Here is a 19,587-nt window from a genome sequence, read left to right as displayed (position 1 = left end):
CTCTGAACATACAACATACATGTCAGGGACTCTGAACATACAACATACATGTCAGGGGCTCTGAACATACAACATACATGTCATTGTCTCTGAACATACAACATACATGTCAGGGACTCTGAACATACAACATACATGTCAGGGGCTCTGAACATACAACATACATGTCAGGGGCTCTGAACATACAACATACATGTCAGGGGCTCTGAACATACAACATACATGTCCTGGGGCTCTGAACATACAACATACATGTCAGGGGCTCTGAACATACAACATACATGTCAGGGGCTCTGAACATACAACATACATGTCAGGGGCTCTGAACATACAACATACATGTCAGAGACTCTATATGGTTCTATACTGTTCTATATGGTTCTATACCGTTCTATGTGGTTCTATACTGTTCTATACTTTTTCTTTATAGTTCTATACTGTTCTTTATGGTTCTATACTGTGTTATATGGTTCTATACTGTTTTATATGGTTCTATACTGTTCTATATTGTTCTCTATGGTTATATACTGTGTTATATGGTTCTATACTGTTCTATACTGTGTTATATGGTTCAATACTGTTCTATATTGTTCTATATGGTTCTATACTGTTCTATATGGTTATATACTGTGTTATATGGTTCTATACTGTTCTATACTGTTCTATATTGTTCTATACGGTTCTATATGGTTCAATACTGTTCTATATTGTTCTATATGGTTCTATACTGTTCTATATGGTTCTATACGGTTCTATATTGTTCTATACGGTTCTATACTGTTCTATATTGTTCTATATGGTTCTATACTGTTCTATATAGTTCTATATGGTTCTATACTGTTCTATATGGTTATATACTGTGTTATATGGTTCTATACTGTTCTATGTTTTTCTATATGGTTCTATACTGTTCTATATTGTTCTATACTGTTCTATATGGTTCTATACTGTTCTATATTGTTCTATATGGAAGGAGAAGGCATCATAATAGTCACAGTGCTCCTTTAAGAGACAGAGTGGAAGGAGAAGGAAGCATAACAGTCACGCTGCTCCTTTAAGAGACAGAGTGGAAGGAGAAGGCATCATAATAGTCACACTGCTCCTTTAAGAGACAGAGTGGAAGGAGAAGGAAGCATAACAGTCACGCTGCTCCTTTAAGAGACAGGGTGGAAGGAGAAGGAAGCATAACAGTCACGCTGCTCCTTTAAGAGACAGAGTGGAAGGAGAAGGAAGCATAACAGTCACGCTGCTCCTTTAAGAGACAGGGTGGAAGGAGAAGGCATCATAATAGTCACACTGCTCCTTTAAGAGACAGAGTGGAAGGAGAAGGAAGCATAACAGTCACGCTGCTCCTTTAAGAGACAGAGTGGAAGGAGAAGGAAGCATAACAGTCACGCTGCTCCTTTAAGAGACAGAGTGGAAGGAGAAGGAAGCATAACAGTCACGCTGCTCCTTTAAGAGACAGAGTGGAAGGAGAAGGAAGCATAACAGTCACGCTGCCCCTTTAAGAGACAGAGTGGAAGGAGAGGGCATCATAATAGTCCCACTGCTCCTTTAAGAGACAGGGTGGAAGGAGAAGGAAGCATAACAGTCACGCTGCTCCTTTAAGAGACAGAGTGGAAGGAGAAGGAAGCATAACAGTCACGCTGCTCCTTTAAGAGACAGAGTGGAAGGAGAAGGAAGCATAACAGTCACGCTGCTCCTTTAAGAGACAGGGTGGAAGGAGAAGGCATCATAATAGTCACACTGCTCCTTTAAGAGACAGAGTGGAAGGAGAAGGAAGCATAACAGTCACGCTGCCCCTTTAAGAGACAGAGTGGAAGGAGAAGGAAGCATAACAGTCACGCTGCCCCTTTAAGAGACAGAGTGGAAGGAGAAGGAAGCATAACAGTCACGCTGCTCCTTTAAGAGACAGAGTGGAAGGAGAAGGAAGCATAACAGTCACGCTGCCCCTTTAAGAGACAGAGTGGAAGGAGAGGGCATCATAATAGTCCCACTGCTCCTTTAAGAGACAGAGTGGAAGGAGAAGGCATCATAATAGTCACGCTGCCCCTTTAAGGGAACTCAACGTGCATCCCAAATGGAACCATGTTCTCTATATAGTGCACTACTTTTGACCAGAGGCCCATGAGAATAGGGCACTATGGATTGGGATAGTGGGCCATTTGGGACTCACATCAGTCAGATCTACAGCTAGTCTGTCTGGCGCCGGGCTGTATGTGTGTGTGGCTATGCAAACTGTATTAACGCCACTCCTTCACCTACATAGCAAAAGGGGCACGAGAGAGAGACGTCCAGGGGACAAAAGTGCTTTTTAAATCTCAACGTGAAACTGAGCTCATTCAAAGCCATTACGGCCTGACCAACTACAAGGCAAGGTCTATTTCAAAAGAGATTTGTCCGTTTCAAAATTAGTTATTTCGACTAATATAGTTCACGTAGCACTATTTTAACTTTTGGTTTTGATGTTGCGTAGACTTTCTGTTTACTCTGGTCGTCTTGAAGCTGGTAGGTTATTTCAGGTTTAACTACGTTCAACTCAACACTGAGGATGTAGGAGCCAGTACAGTCAGCTATGAGACGTTCACACAACAACATACACCATCACCTACATTCACACTCTTTCTGGACAACAACAAAAAAAAAATTCATCTAGGGTTTTTTCACTTTTTCTCTACTAAAAAACATAAGTGAAAGACAGTGTGATTCACTAGGAACCCGTTGTTCAACAGCATGAAAGAAATATCGGCTCAAACGAGACACGTATTAGTGCACGTGAGTTGGCCCGGCAGGCATGTCCTTGTCCCATCGCGGAACTAGCGACTCCTGTGGCGTTGCCGGGCGCAGTGCACGCTGACGCGGTCGACCAGGTCTACTACGGTGTATCAAGAAGGCTTGGAAGGAGTCGTGTTTCGGAGGACGCACGGCTCTTTCGACCTTCGCCTCTCTCTCTCTCTCTCAAGTCCGTACGGGAGTTGCAGCGACAGGACAAGACTGTAACTACCAATTCGGAAACCACTTGGGGAGAAAAAGGGGATAAAATGAATAATAATAATAACATTTAAATTGAAAGATAATTTCAAGAGTCTCTACTAGACAAAGTTATGCTCGTCTGGTCCTGCTATTGGTGTTTGGGGATGCAATGAATACATAGGTAAGAGAAGAGGTTCATACTCTGGGAGACCTGCACAAGAACGAGGTATTTCTTTTGTCATTTGAAGAAATGGGGAATAGGTATAACTGGTGTGATAATTATGTCTGGCGATACATGTATATTAAAAGCTGTGTGTCAACACTAGGTGGTTATGTTAAAACGGCTAATAAAAACCATGAGATGGCGCACGCCCAGAGACAATTATTCTGTGTGGAGGTGCTGACTAATGGTGAATAAACTGTGAGCTATTGAACTGGAGGTTCTTTTCTGCCTCCAGGGCAATATTCATGACAACAAACGTCAACCTGCCAAATGTATAGTAACATAGTCTACAGGAGGACCATGTTACCTATTTAACATAGGATACAGGAGGACCAGGTTACCTATTTAACATAGGATACAGGAGGACCAGGTTACCTATTTAACATAGGATACAGGAGGACCAGGTTACCTATTTAATGTAGGATACAGGAGGACCAGGTTACCTATTTAACATAGGATACAGGAGGACCATGTTACCTATTTAACATAGGCTACAGGAGGACCAGGTTACCTATTTAACATAGTCTACAGGAGGACCAGGTTACTTATTTAACATAGGATACAGGAGGACCAGGTTACCTATTTAACATAGTCTACAGGAGGACCAGGTTACCTATTTAACATAGGATACAGGAGGACCAGGTTACCTATTTAATGTAGGATACAGGAGGACCAGGTTACCTATTTAACATAGGATACAGGAGGACCATGTTACCTATTTAACATAGGCTACAGGAGGACCAGGTTACCTATTTAACATAGGCTACAGGAGGACCAGGTTACCTATTTAACATAGGCTACAGGAGGACCAGGTCCTGTATTACAGGACAGATACTAGTAGGGCTGTTGACTGTATTACAGGACAGATACTAGTAGGGCTGTTGACTGTATTACAGGACAGGTACTAGTAGGGCTGTTGACTGTATTACAGGACAGGTACTAGTAGGGTTGTTGACTGTATTACAGGACAGGTACTAGTAGGGCTGTTGACTGTATTACAGGACAGGTACTAGTAGGGCTGTTGACTGTATTACAGGACAGGTACTAGTAGGGCTGTTGACTGTATTACAGGACAGGTACTAGTAGGGCTGTTGACTGTATTACAGGACAGGTACTAGTAGGGCTGTTGACTGTATTACAGGACGGGTACTAGTAGGGCTGTTGACTGTATTACAGGACAGTTAACTGACACTATAATGAGACGGTACACATCGTATTAACCTGCTTTACTACCACACACACACAGACACACACACACACACCCACACACACAGACACACACAGAGAGACTTACGAGCTGCCAAGCACAGAGACACACACGGTTATTCTTCACCTTGTCATATCAGTGACCTCAACAATCAATTAACTAATCAATCAAACAAACAGCCACAGTCTTAATCAATTTATCTTTGTGAATGAACTGTCACTTTTTCCGAGCTACTGTGCTTCTTCTGTCTCCGCATTGCCTGAGTTTTAGGTTGGGTTTCTGTACGGCACTTTGTGACAACAACTAGTGTAAAAAGAGCTGAAATATGGTATAGATTGATGTACAATGGTCAGTGATGAACAACAACTCTCTAACTCTTAACCCCCCACACAGACACACACACACACACACACACAGACACACACACACGGACACACACACACACACACGGACACACACACACACACACGGACACACACGCACACACACACACACGGACACACACACACACGGACACACACACACACGGACACACACACACACACTCTCTCTCTCTCTCTACCTAACTTCAACTTTTAAGGCCTTCCTTTCCTCCCTTATAACAAGTTGGTTCTTAATAACTTAATTTACTGTAGGCTTATCTTGGGGTAACCAACAAAGTTAAAATATACAGTATATATTCATATTTTTTCGATTTATCAAAATAAATTGTTTTGCTCATCAGTGCCTAACTATGTCTGTATCTACTTGGAAGTCTGTTTCCAAACGTAACAGTCCAGGAGACAATTTAATCAACAGTAAACTGCAACTATGTAACACCAACAAGCTCCTAATATTCTAATGCTTTGTCACGTTGTTACATTGTAACAACGTATGAGAGTGAGAGTTCCAACGTGGTGATAAACAGCATAGATGTGGAGTACTGATACACGGGAACAATCAGTCAGAGAAACACAGGCTTAAAGCTAGAGTCCTTATTGAAACAATAACAAACAGGTCAACACGTCTCTGTTGTGGTACACAGTTGAGGGATAGGCCTGGAGCAATGTAACCACTCTCTATTGGCCTGGAGCAATGTAACCACTCTCTATTGGCCTGGAGAAATGTAACCTCTCTCTATTGGCCTGGAGCAATGTAACCACTCTCTATTGGCCTGGAGCAATGTAACCACTCTCTATTGGCCTGGAGCAATGTAACCACTCTCTATTGGCCTGGAGAAATGTAACCACTCTCTATGGGCCTGGAGCAATGTAACCACTCTCTATTGGCCTGGAGCAATGTAACCACTCTCTATTGGCCTGGAGCAATGTAACCACTCTCTATTGGCCTGGAGAAATGTAACCACTCTCTATTGGCCTGGAGAAATGTAACCACTCTCTATTGGCCTGGAGAAATGTAACCACTCTCTATTGGCCTGGAGAAATGTAACCACTCTCTATGGGCCTGGAGCAATGTAACCACTCTCTATGGGCCTGGAGCAATGTAACCACTCTCTATTGGCCTGGAGCAATGTAACCACTCTCTATTGGCCTGGAGCAATGTAACCACTCTCTATTGGCCTGGAGCAATGTAACCACTCTCTATGGGCATGGAGCAATGTAACCACTCTCTATGGGCCTGGAGCAATGTAACCACTCTCTATTGGCCTGGAGAAATGTAACCACTCTCTATTGGCCTGGAGCAATGTAACCACTCTCTATTGGCCTGGAGCAATGTAACCACTCTCTATTGGCCTGGAGCAATGTAACCACTCTCTATTGGCCTGGAGCAATGTAACCACTCTCTATTGGCCTGGAGCAATGTAACCACTCTCTATTGGCCTGGAGCAATGTAACCACTCTCTATTGGCCTGGAGCAATGTAACCACTCTCTATTGGCCTGGAGAAATGTAACCACTCTCTATTGGCCTGGAGCAATGTAACCACTCTCTATTGGCCTGGAGCAATGTAACCACTCTCTATTGGCCTGGAGCAATGTAACCACTCTCTATTGGCCTGGAGCAATGTAACCACTCTCTATTGGCCTGGAGCAATGTAACCACTCTCTATTGGCCTGGAGCAATGTAACCACTCTCTATTGGCCTGGAGAAATGTAACCACTCTCTATTGGCCTGGAGCAATGTAACCACTCTCTATTGGCCTGGAGAAATGTAACCACTCTCTATTGGCCTGGAGCAATGTAACCACTCTCTATTGGCCTGGAGCAATGTAACCACTCTCTATTGGCCTGGAGAAATGTAACCACTCAGATTCATGGACAGAGCTATGGAAGCAAGGACTGACCATCCATGATATCAACATTATAGTTATAACCATGTTATGAGGCTATACAGGACTGACCATCCATGATATCAACATTATAGTTATAACCATGTTATGAGGCTATAACTGTGCTGTCCTATAACCGTGTTGTCCTATAACATTGTAACTGTGTTGTCCTATAACTTTGTAACTGTGTTGTCCTATAACATTGTAACTGTGTTGTCCTATAACTGTGTTGTCCTATAACTTTGTAACTGTGTTGTCCTGTAACTGTGTTGTCCTATAACTGTGTTTTCCTATAACATTGTAACTGTGTTGTCCTATAACTGTGTTGTCCTATAACTGCGTTGTCCTATAACTGTGTAACTGTGTTGTCCTATAACGGTGTTGTCCTGTAACTGTGTTGTCCTATAACTGTGTTGTCCTGTAACTGTGTTGTCCTGTAACTGTGTAACTGTGTTGTCCTATAACTGTGTTGTCCTGTAACTGTGTTGTCCTGTAACTGTGTAACTGTGTTGTCCTATAACTGTGTAACTGTGTTGTCCTATAACTGTGTTGTCCTATAACTGTGTTGTCCTGTAACTGTGTTGTCCTATAACTGTGTTGTCCTATAACTGTGTTGTCCTATAACTGTGTTGTCCTATAACTGTGTAACTGTGTTGTCCTATAACGGTGTTGTCCTGTAACTGTGTTGTCCTATAACTGTGTTGTCCTGTAACTGTGTTGTCCTGTAACTGTGTAACTGTGTTGTCCTATAACTGTGTTGTCCTGTAACTGTGTTGTCCTGTAACTGTGTAACTGTGTTGTCCTATAACTGTGTAACTGTGTTGTCCTATAACTGTGTTGTCCTATAACTGTGTTGTCCTGTAACTGTGTTGTCCTATAACTGTGTTGTCCTATAACTGTGTTGTCCTATAACTGTGTTGTCCTATAACTGTGTAACTGTGTTGTCCTATAACGGTGTTGTCCTGTAACTGTGTTGTCCTATAACTGTGTTGTCCTGTAACTGTGTTGTCCTGTAACTGTGTTGTCCTGTAACTGTGTAACTGTGCTGTCCTATAACTGTGTTGTCCTGTAACTGTGTTGTCCTGTAACTGTGTAACTGTGTTGTCCTATAACTGTGTAACTGTGTTGTCCTATAACTGTGTTGTCCTATAACTGTGTTGTCCTGTAACTGTGTTGTCCTATAACTGTGTTGTCCTATAACTGTGTTGTCCTATAACTGTGTAACTGTGTTGTCCTATAACGGTGTTGTCCTGTAACTGTGTTGTCCTATAACTGTGTTGTCCTGTAACTGTGTTGTCCTGTAACTGTGTAACTGTGTTGTCCTATAACTGTGTTGTCCTGTAACTGTGTAACTGAGTTGTCCTATAACTGTGTTGTCCTGTAACTCTGTAACTGTGTTGTCCTATAACTGTGTTGTCCTATAACTGTGTTGTCCTGTAACTGTGTTGTCCTATAACTGTGTTGTTCTATAACTTTGTAACTGTGTTGTCCTATAACTGTGTTGTCCTATAACTGTGTTGTCCTATAACTGAGTTGTCCTATAACTGGGTTGTCCTGTAACTGTGTTGTCCTGTAACTCTGTAACTGTGTTGTCCTATAACGGTGTTGTCCTATAACTGTGTTGTCCTGTAACTGTGTAACTGTGTTGTCCTATAACTGCGTTGTCCTATAACTGTGCTGTACTATAACTGTGTTGTCCTATAACTGTGTTGTCCTATAACTGTGTTGTCCTATAACGGTGTTGTCCTATAACTGTGTTGTCCTATAACTGTGTAACTGTGTTGTCCTATAACTGTGTTGTCCTGTAACTGTGTTGTCCTGTAACTGTGTTGTCCTGTAACTGTGTTGTTCTATAACTGTGTTGCCCTATAACTGTGTTGTCCTATAACTGTGTTGTTATATAACTGTGTTGTCCTGTAACTGTGTTGTCCTGTAACTGTGTTGTTATATAACTGTGTTGTCCTGTAACTGTGTAACTGTGTTGTCCTATAACTGTGTTGTCCTGTAACTGTGTTGTCCTGTAACTGTGTTGTCCTGTAACGGTGTTGTCCTATAACTGTGTAACTGTGTTGTCCTATAACTGTGTTGTCCTGTAACTGTGTAACTGAGTTGTCCTATAACTGTGTTGTCCTGTAACTGTGTAACTGTGTTGTCCTATAACTGCGTTGTCCTATAACTGCGTTGTCCTATAACTGTGCTGTACTATAACTGTGTTGTCCTATAACTGTGTTGTCCTATAACTGTGTTGTCCTATAACGGTGTTGTCCTATAACTGTGTTGTCCTATAACTGTGTAACTGTGTTGTCCTATAACTGTGTTGTCCTGTAACTGTGTTGTCCTGTAACTGTGTTGTCCTGTAACTGTGTTGTTCTATAACTGTGTTGTCCTATAACTGTGTTGTCCTATAACTGTGTTGTTATATAACTGTGTTGTCCTGTAACTGTGTTGTCCTGTAACTGTGTTGTTCTATAACTGTGTTGTCCTGTAACTGTGTAACTGTGTTGTCCTATAACTGTGTTGTCCTGTAACTGTGTTGTTCTATAACTGTGTTGTCCTATAACTGTGTTGTCCTATAACTGTGTTGTTATATAACTGTGTTGTCCTGTAACTGTGTTGTCCTGTAACTGTGTTGTTCTATAACTGTGTTGTCCTGTAACTGTGTAACTGTGTTGTCCTATAACTGTGTTGTCCTATAACTGTGTTGTCCTATAACTGTGTAACTGTGTTGTCCTATAACGGTGTTGTCCTGTAACTGTGTTGTCCTATAACTGTGTTGTCCTGTAACTGTGTTGTCCTGTAACTGTGTAACTGTGTTGTCCTATAACTGTGTTGTCCTGTAACTGTGTTGTCCTGTAACTGTGTAACTGTGTTGTCCTATAACTGTGTAACTGTGTTGTCCTATAACTGTGTTGTCCTATAACTGTGTTGTCCTGTAACTGTGTTGTCCTATAACTGTGTTGTCCTATAACCGTGTTGTCCTATAACTGTGTTTTCCTATAACTGTGTAACTGTGTTGTCCTATAACTGCGTTGTCCTATAACTGTGCTGTACTATAACTGTGTTGTCCTATAACTGTGTTGTCCTATAACTGTGTTGTCCTATAACGGTGTTGTCCTATAACTGTGTTGTCCTATAACTGTGTAACTGTGTTGTCCTATAACTGTGTTGTCCTGTAACTGTGTTGTCCTGTAACTGTGTTGTTCTATAACTGTGTTGTCCTATAACTGTGTTGTCCTATAACTGTGTTGTTATATAACTGTGTTGTCCTGTAACTGTGTTGTCCTGTAACTGTGTTGTTCTATAACTGTGTTGTCCTGTAACTGTGTAACTGTGTTGTCCTATAACTGTGTTGTCCTGTAACTGTGTTGTTCTATAACTGGGTTGTCCTGTAACTGTGTAACTGTGTTGTCCTATAACTGTGTTGTCCTGTAACTGTGTTGTTCTATAACTGTGTTGTCCTATAACTGTGTAACTGTGTTGTCCTATACATTGTAACTGTGTTGTCCTATAACTTTGTAACTGTGTTGTCCTATAACTGTGTTGTCCTATAACTGTGTAACTGTGTTGTCCTATAACTGTGTTGTCCTGTAACTGTGTAACTGTGTTGTCCTGTAACTGTGTTGTCCTGTAACTGTGTAACTGTGTTGTCCTATAACTGTGTTGTCCTGTAACTGTGTAACTGTGTTGTCCTGTAACTGTGTAACTGTGTTGTCCTGTAACTGTGTTGTCCTGTAACTGTGTAACTGTGTTGTCCTGTAACTGTGTTGTCCTATAACTGTGTTGTCCTATAACATTGTAACTGTGTTGTCCTATAACTGTGTTGTCCTATAACTGTGTTGTCCTATAACTGTGTAACTGTGTTGTCCTATAACGGTGTTGTCCTGTAACTGTGTTGTCCTATAACTGTGTTGTCCTGTAACTGTGTTGTCCTGTAACTGTGTAACTGTGTTGTCCTATAACTGTGTTGTCCTGTAACTGTGTTGTCCTATAACTGTGTAACTGTGTTGTCCTATAACTGTGTTGTCCTATAACTGTGTTGTCCTGTAACTGTGTTGTCCTATAACTGTGTTGTCCTATAACTGTGTTGTCCTATAACTGTGTTTTCCTATAACTGTGTAACTGTGTTGTCCTATAACGGTGTTGTCCTGTAACTGTGTTGTCCTATAACTGTGTTGTCCTGTAACTGTGTTGTCCTGTAACTGTGTAACTGTGTTGTCCTATAACTGTGTTGTCATGTAACTGTGTAACTGAGTTGTCCTATAACTGTGTTGTCCTGTAACTCTGTAACTGTGTTGTCCTATAACTGTGTTGTCCTATAACTGTGTTGTCCTGTAACTGTGTTGTCCTATAACTGCGTTGTTCTATAACTTTGTAACTGTGTTGTCCTATAACTGTGTTGTCCTATAACTGTGTTGTCCTATAACTGAGTTGTCCTATAACTGGGTTGTCCTGTAACTGTGTTGTCCTGTAACTCTGTAACTGTGTTGTCCTATAACGGTGTTGTCCTATAACTGTGTTGTCCTGTAACTGTGTAACTGTGTTGTCCTATAACTGCGTTGTCCTATAACTGTTCTGTACTATAACTGTGTTGTCCTATAACTGTGTTGTCCTATAACTGTGTTGTCCTATAACTGTGTTGTCCTATAACGGTGTTGTCCTATAACTGTGTTGTCCTATAACTGTGTAACTGTGTTGTCCTATAACTGTGTTGTCCTGTAACTGTGTTGTCCTGTAACTGTGTTGTTCTATAACTGTGTTGTCCTATAACTGTGTTGTCCTATAACTGTGTTGTTATATAACTGTGTTGTCCTGTAACTGTGTTGTCCTGTAACTGTGTTGTTCTATAACTGTGTTGTCCTGTAACTGTGTAACTGTGTTGTCCTATAACTGTGTTGTCCTGTAACTGTGTTGTTCTATAACTGTGTTGTCCTGTAACTGTGTAACTGTGTTGTCCTATAACTGTGTTGTCCTGTAACTGTGTTGTTCTATAACTGTGTTGTCCTATAACTGTGTAACTGTGTTGTCCTATACATTGTAACTGTGTTGTCCTATAACTTTGTAACTGTGTTGTCCTATAACTGTGTTGTCCTATAACTGTGTAACTGTGTTGTCCTATAACTGTGTTGTCCTGTAACTGTGTAACTGTGTTGTCCTGTAACTGTGTTGTCCTGTAACTGTGTAACTGTGTTGTCCTATAACTGTGTTGTCCTGTAACTGTGTAACTGTGTTGTCCTATAACTGTGTTGTCCTGTAACTGTGTAACTGTGTTGTCCTGTAACTGTGTTGTCCTGTAACTGTGTAACTGTGTTGTCCTGTAACTGTGTTGTCCTGTAACTTTGTAACTGTGCTGTCCTATAACTGTGCTGTCCTATAACTGTGTTGTCCTATAACTTTGTAACTGTGTTGTCCTATAACTGTGTTGTCCTATAACTGTGTTGTCCTATAACTGTGTTGTCCTATAACTGTGTTGTTCTATAACTGTGTTGCCCTGTAACTGTGTAACTGTGTTGTCCTATAACTGTGTTGTCCTATAACTGTGTTGTCCTATAACTGTGTTGTCCTATAACTGTGTTGCCCTGTAACTGTGTAACTGTGTTGTCCTATAACTGTGTTGTCCTATAACTGTGTTGTCCTATAACTGTGTTGTCCTGTAACTGTGTTGTTCTGTAACTTTGTAACTGTGTTGTCCTATAACTGTGTTGTCCTATAACTGTGTTGTCCTATAACTGTGTTGTCCTGTAGTGGGGGCTGTTTTTCAGTGGTCATTGCATATACCGGTACTCAAATCAAATTAAATTGTACTTGTCACTTGCATTGAATACAACAGGTGTAGACCTTACAGTGAAATGCTGAGAACAACAGGTGTAGACCTTACAGTGAAATGCTGAGAACAACAGGTGTAGACCTTACAGTGAAATGCTGAGAACAACAGGTGTAGACCTTACAGTGAAATGCTGAGAACAACAGGTGTAGACCTTACAGTGAAATGCTGAGAACAACAGGTGTAGACCTTACAGTGAAATGCTGAGAACAACAGGTGTAGACCTTACAGTGAAATGCTGAGAACAACAGGTGTAGACCTTACAGTGAAATGCTGAGAACAACAGGTGTAGACCTTACAGTGAAATGCTGAGAACAACAGGTGTAGACCTTACAGTGAAATGCTGAGAACAACAGGTGTAGACCTTACAGTGAAATGCTGAGAACAACAGGTGTAGACCTTACAGTGAAATGCTGAGAACAACAGGTGTAGACCTTACAGTGAAATGCTGAGAACAACAGGTGTAGACCTTACAGTGAAATGCTGAGAACAACAGGTGTAGACCTTACAGTGAAATGCTGAGAACAACAGGTGTAGACCTTACAGTGAAATGCTGAGAACAACAGGTGTAGACCTTACAGTGAAATGCTGAGAACAACAGGTGTAGACCTTACAGTGAAATGCTGAGAACAACAGGTGTAGACCTTACAGTGAAATGCTGAGAACAACAGGTGTAGACCTTACAGTGAAATGCTGAGAACAACAGGTGTAGACCTTACAGTGAAATGCTGAGAACAACAGGTGTAGACCTTACAGTGAAATGCTGAGAACAACAGGTGTAGACCTTACAGTGAAATGCTGAGAACAACAGGTGTAGACCTTACAGTGAAATGCTGAGAACAACAGGTGTAGACCTTACAGTGAAATGCTGAGAACAACAGGTGTAGACCTTACAGTGAAATGCTGAGAACAACAGGTGTAGACCTTACAGTGAAATGCTGAGAACAACAGGTGTAGACCTTACAGTGAAATGCTGAGAACAACAGGTGTAGACCTTACAGTGAAATGCTGAGAACAACAGGTGTAGACCTTACAGTGAAATGCTGAGAACAACAGGTGTAGACCTTACAGTGAAATGCTGAGAACAACAGGTGTAGACCTTACAGTGAAATGCTGAGAACAACAGGTGTAGACCTTACAGTGAAATGCTGAGAACAACAGGTGTAGACCTTACAGTGAAATGCTGAGAACAACAGGTGTAGACCTTACAGTGAAATGCTGAGAACAACAGGTGTAGACCTTACAGTGAAATGCTGAGAACAACAGGTGTAGACCTTACAGTGAAATGCTGAGAACAACAGGTGTAGACCTTACAGTGAAATGCTGAGAACAACAGGTGTAGACCTTACAGTGAAATGCTGAGAACAACAGGTGTAGACCTTACAGTGAAATGCTGAGAACAACAGGTGTAGACCTTACAGTGAAATGCTGAGAACAACAGGTGTAGACCTTACAGTGAAATGCTGAACAGTGTAGACCTTACAGTGAAATGCTGAGAACAACAGGTGTAGACCTTACAGTGAAATGCTGAGAACAACAGGTGTAGACCTTACAGTGAAATGCTGAGAACAACAGGTGTAGACCTTACAGTGAAATGCTGAGAACAACAGGTGTAGACCTTACAGTGAAATGCTGAGAACAACAGGTGTAGACCTTACAGTGAAATGCTGAGAACAACAGGTGTAGACCTTACAGTGAAATGCTGAGAACAACAGGTGTAGACCTTACAGTGAAATGCTGAGAACAACAGGTGTAGACCTTACAGTGAAATGCTGAGAACAACAGGTGTAGACCTTACAGTGAAATGCTGAGAACAACAGGTGTAGACCTTACAGTGAAATGCTTACTTACGAGTCCCTAACCAACAACGCAGTTTAAAAACGAATAAAAATAAGAGATAAAAGTAACAAGTAATTAAAGAGCAGCAGTAAAATAACAATAGTGAGACTATAAACAGGGGGGGTACCGGTACAGAGTCAATGTGCGCGGGCACCGGTTAGTTGAGGTAATATGTACATATAGGTAGAGTTATTATAGTGACTGCATAGAGGATATAACAACAGAGAGTAGCAGCTGTGTAAAAGAGGGGGAGAGAGAGGGGGGGGGGGGGCAATGCAAATAGTCTGGGTGGCCATTTGATGTTCAGGAGTCTTATTGCTTGGGGGGTAGAAGCTGTTTTAGAAGCCTCTTGGACCTAGACTTGGCAGCTCCGGTACCGCTTGCCGTGCGAATAGTCTCGCTATTGTATCCTCCCTTCTTAATCCCTACGGATGCGTAGTGTAGTGTATTAGACCTATCAGTTACAATAGAGGAATCAAAGTAGCCTCTATAGTATATTCTCATGCTTTGCCACACACACATAACCTAGTTTTGGTGGAATATCGTGCAGCAAGAACGCCCACAAAGCCCCCCCCCCCCCCCCCCCCCCCAATTTCCCCCCCTCTTGATGGTGGAGAGAAGATTTTACGTTTTAAAGTTCATTTCCTACAATTCTACACATTTTGCCATGTGGCATAGAGAAAATGTTGCAATATTAAAGGCATATGATCACCAGGCGCTACGATATTCCACCAAAACTACTACTTCACATGCTTTGTATATAGTCTCACTATTGTTATTTTACTGCTGCTCTTTAACTACTTGTTACTTTTTTAGTTAATAGACCAATAAGAAAGAGAGTTCCAAACCTCTCTGCCAATAAAAGCTAGTTTTCCGTTTTACCCTCCCCCTTTAGACCTCTCCCAGACTCTTTGCTAAGAAGCTATTTTTTTTTATATAAATATATATATTTTTTAAACCATTTTAATTTAAATAATCACAGTAAGGAACTTAATTAATACCTAGAAATGATTTGATATTGAGATTAAATTATTTTTATTTTTTTAAACGTCTGTACTGGCATTTTAAATAACGTTCTCTGCTATTCTTCATATTTTCCCATGGGGTGGAGATAAATGTTGCTTATGCCTGGAACTGGTTGTGGCATCGAACAGCTCACAGAATTGAACGACATCGGATCGGAGTCCGACATCGGAGGCCGACATCGGACATCGGAGGCCGACATCGGAGTCCGACATCGGAGTCCGACATCGGAGGCTGACATCGGACATCGGAAGCCGACATCGGAGGCTGACATCGGACATCGGAGGCCAACATCGGAGGCCGACATCGGAGGCTGACATCGGACATCGGAGGCCGACATCGGAGGCTGACATCGGACATCGGAGGCCGACATCGGAGGCTGACATCGGACATCGGAGGCCGACATCGGAGGTTGACAGCGTAGAAAAGAAGTTTCAACGTATAAAACCAAATCAGGTATTGGACAAGTTTATTTCGAAGTGAAGAGCACCTAGAAAGAGACTCTTTGGCTAGTCGCATTTCTGTACTGTACAATGTAGGCCTACAGTACACATTGATAGAAAGACCTACTTTGCAGTCAACATTTAATTGGGAAAGTGTTTTTTTTTTAAATCCTTAAGAAATGTTTATTTAAACAGCGCGTGTTGACTGAACTGCGCACAAGATTCAACCAAGACTTCAAACCAAAGGGCAACTACACACACCACAAAATATGTTTCGATTTTTCCCAGACCTCAAAAATGGTCTGGTGATGTGGTTTAAGCATTGTTGTGGATTTAAAACATCCAATTTGTGTTGTATATATATATATATATATATATATATATATATTTTTTTTTAAAGGGCTGATTGTAGGAGTGAAAACCTGAAGAAGAAAAAAACTATAGGAAAACTAAATATTTCACACAGGTTGTCTGTGTTTCCTTAGCGGTTTGAGAAATGTTTGGCAAAATGAAAGTATACCCACTTCTCCAGGCACCACTAGACCACTACCGATACCCGTTTTGTCTTCTAACTGTGTGTGTGTGTGTGTGTGTGTGTGTGTGTGTGTGTGTGTGTGTGTGTGTGTGTGTGTGTGTGTGTGTGTGTGTGTGTGTGTGTGTGTGTGTGTGTGTGTGTGTGTGTGTGTGTGTGTGTGTGTGTGTGTGTTTGACAGAGCAGGTGCACTCCTACCTACGCTGCAGAGCCGGCTGTAGTGATAGGGGTTGCAGCATACCGCGAGGCCAGCCAGAGTCCCAAAGCTCCTGCACTCACAGAGCGGCTTGAGCTGGGCGGTGTGCTGGAGGTCCGACCAACGGTAGAGTTTACACAGCAGCAGCGGCGGAGATATGGCCGTGTGTCCGCCCAGACGCATCTCTGTCTGGGATACCATCACACAGTCGCTCCACATCCCTTCTCTGGACTCCACCGCCTCCAGTAACGTATCCAGGGTTTTGTCCTTTAAGCATTTCAACAGAGAATATGTGGCGGTTTTTAGTTCTTGCTCCAGCACCGTGCGCGGCTTCGCCTCAGGAGAACCGTTGTCCCGAGCTCCACCGCCGTGGTTCCTCAAAACAAAATGACAGGAGTCTGGTAACGGTTCCCTCCCCGGGGCAATGGGTTCAACTTCACAGTGGTCCCGGTCTTTAAATAAACAACACGTCACCGTCCTGCATTCGCTGTTCTGCACTGCCTGAGGGCTGCCCTGCTCCTGCCCCGGCCCTTGGACACACACAGTCACCGACATAGCACCCCCATGTTGGTCCGATCTGCCCCCCACCCAGCCGCTGCAACTCTCCGCCGAGTTGAAGGCACATACTCCACCTAGGTCCTCTGCAGGCGACCTGCCAACCGTCATCGGTCGGAGATCCGTTTCGTTAATTTTCTCCGGATTGTGGCAGGTTGTGAAGAGATCGTCCCTAGGACTGTCTTCGCTACTTGGGCCATTATGTCCACCATCTCCCTCCTCACTATGTGGAATCAAACGGCTTCTCCAGAGTCGCCGCACAAGACCTGAGCGTTTCGTCCTGAACATACGACAATTTAAAAAATATAGATGTGCTTTTCTCTCTCTAGGTTATTCTTGTTTCGGGTCACCAAAAGGGGACTGTTTACCAGCTACTTTGAATTTAGTTGTAGGACATTAATGTTGGCGGACAAGATTAGATTGAGACATGGGAAATCAAAATTCATTCATACTGGGAACGTAGTCAATAATATGCAGAACTGCTATTTGAATCCTATTCTTGACCCGTGTTGTTCTGTACCCTACGCCTCGGAAGGGATAAACAAATGTTTTACGCACATGATAATATCATGCGAGTAGACAATAGCTACACGGGAACTAAGTAAATGCAGAATTCAACATAGAAAGTCAACGACAAAAAAAAGAGAAAGGGAGCCCTAAAACGCTTTTACGCACTCGTAATAGTTTCGGACTTTGGAACGAACACCCCTTCACATCTCCTCTCTTCTAACCCGGCACGGAGAGAACAACATGAATTACACCTTTACAAGTGATTTTAAATCCCCCAAGAAATACATTAAAATCCCGACCTCCCGACAGCCGCACTTCTTTTTACAATCCAAAAATATCCATGCCAGGCTGGAAACTAGAAATAATCATCAATCCCAAACGGAGTACTCCTCTCTCCTCGTTCCGGGTTGACTACCTAGCTAACAAGTCAAACTGAACTGCTGAGATCTCGTTCTTTCTCCGTTTCTCTCTTCTTCTTTTTTTTCTCTCTCTCTCGCTCTCTAACACACACACACACACACACACACACACACACACACACACACACACACACCACACACACACACACACACACACACACACACACACACACACACACACACACACACACACACACACACACACATACACACACACACACGCGCGCACGCACACCGGGACTCCGAGGAGAGCGATGGAGCCATTGGCTGCCTACCATCACGTGCCAGTCTAGACTCATTGGCGGCTGTGAGCTGCACTGATTGTTGCGCAAACAAGGTTTCAAGTTTCTCAACCCTTAAAGGAGTAACATCCCGTTCTTACTTTAACTTTACTCTGTAGTCTACTATATCTTCTATTTGAAAATTTAAAATTTAAAAATACGGAAAGAACACTTTTAGAACAACAACACTATTCAACTCTTGCATTTTATTGACCAACAAGCCAACAGGATACATTGTGCTTACAGACAAGCAAAACCAACACTTTAAAATATATATATATTTTTTAAAACACCATGATTGTGCAACGAAACCATGAAGAGCAGTGCACCTAACCAGGGGTGGACTGGGACAAAAATACGGCCCTGGCATTTTATCCACAAAACAGCCCACATCACCCGCGACTCATTTTCCTATGGTGTCACTGGCGCGCTACTAACTTTGTTGGAGGCACCAGCCAATCATTTGGTCAGACAGATCATGAATAATCATGAATAATCATGAATAATCATGTTATAAAGTCATTCATAGTGCTTGATTAATTAAGAAGTGTAATAATCAGACTACTGAGGTATTCAAGAAAAATGATGTTTCATTTAACACGTCCAAGCAAGAATTTAAGATGTTTCGATGAGCAACCTAATCCAGTCATTGTCAGACAACGAGAATACAGTTGTTTAATTTTACTGTGACCAGTGTAGCAACATGTTTTAATAAAACACAATGGCATAGATGGAACTGTATTGAACTATTACATTTTGCTATAGTATTTGAGTGGCGCAGTGGTCTAAGGCACTGCATCGCGGTACTTGAGGCAACACTACAGACCCGGGTTAGATCCCGGACTGTATCACAACCGGCTGTAATCGGGAGTCCCATAGGGTGGCACACAATTGGTCCAGCGTCATCCGGGTTAGGGGAGGGTTAGGCCAGGAGGGCTATACGGCAGGGTAACCTAGTGGTTAGAGAGTTGGACTAGTAACCGGAAGGTTGCAAGTTCAAATCCCCGAGCTGACAAGGTACAAATCTGTCGTTCTGCCCCTGAACAGGCAGTTAACCCACTAGGCCATCATTGAAAATAAGAATTTGTTCTTAACTGACTTGCCTAGTTAAATAAAGGTAAAAAAATAAAAATAAAAAAAATAGTTGGCTCATTGCGCTCTAGCGACACCTTGTGGCGGGACGGGAACCTGCAGGCTGACCTCTGCCATCAGTTGAACAGTATTTCCCTCTGACAAATTGGTGGGTTTTAATAAGATGCGCGGCTTGGCAGGTCATGTTTCGGAGGACGCATGACACG

At 42.3% G+C, this 19,587-nt stretch overlaps 1 protein-coding gene across 1 annotated transcript in view; it reads right to left on the bottom strand.

Annotated features, from left to right (window-relative positions):
- smad6b (SMAD family member 6b) overlaps window positions 1-18,069 on the bottom strand; it is a 48,712-nt gene extending 30,643 nt beyond the window's left edge. Inside the window, exon 1 of the mRNA XM_031832888.1 lies at window positions 16,527-18,069. Coding sequence (XP_031688748.1) covers window positions 16,527-17,367 — 841 coding nt within the window. The 5' untranslated portion in view covers window positions 17,368-18,069. The remainder of the gene's footprint in view (window positions 1-16,526) is intronic.
- Between the last annotated feature and the right edge of the window lie 1,518 nt (window positions 18,070-19,587).

Source organism: Oncorhynchus kisutch, linkage group LG10 (genome assembly GCF_002021735.2).
Source record: "Oncorhynchus kisutch isolate 150728-3 linkage group LG10, Okis_V2, whole genome shotgun sequence".
Taxonomy (NCBI): Eukaryota; Metazoa; Chordata; class Actinopteri; order Salmoniformes; family Salmonidae; genus Oncorhynchus; species Oncorhynchus kisutch.
Note: the sequence above shows the minus strand (reverse complement) of the source record. Positions and strands in the feature narration are given on the sequence as shown.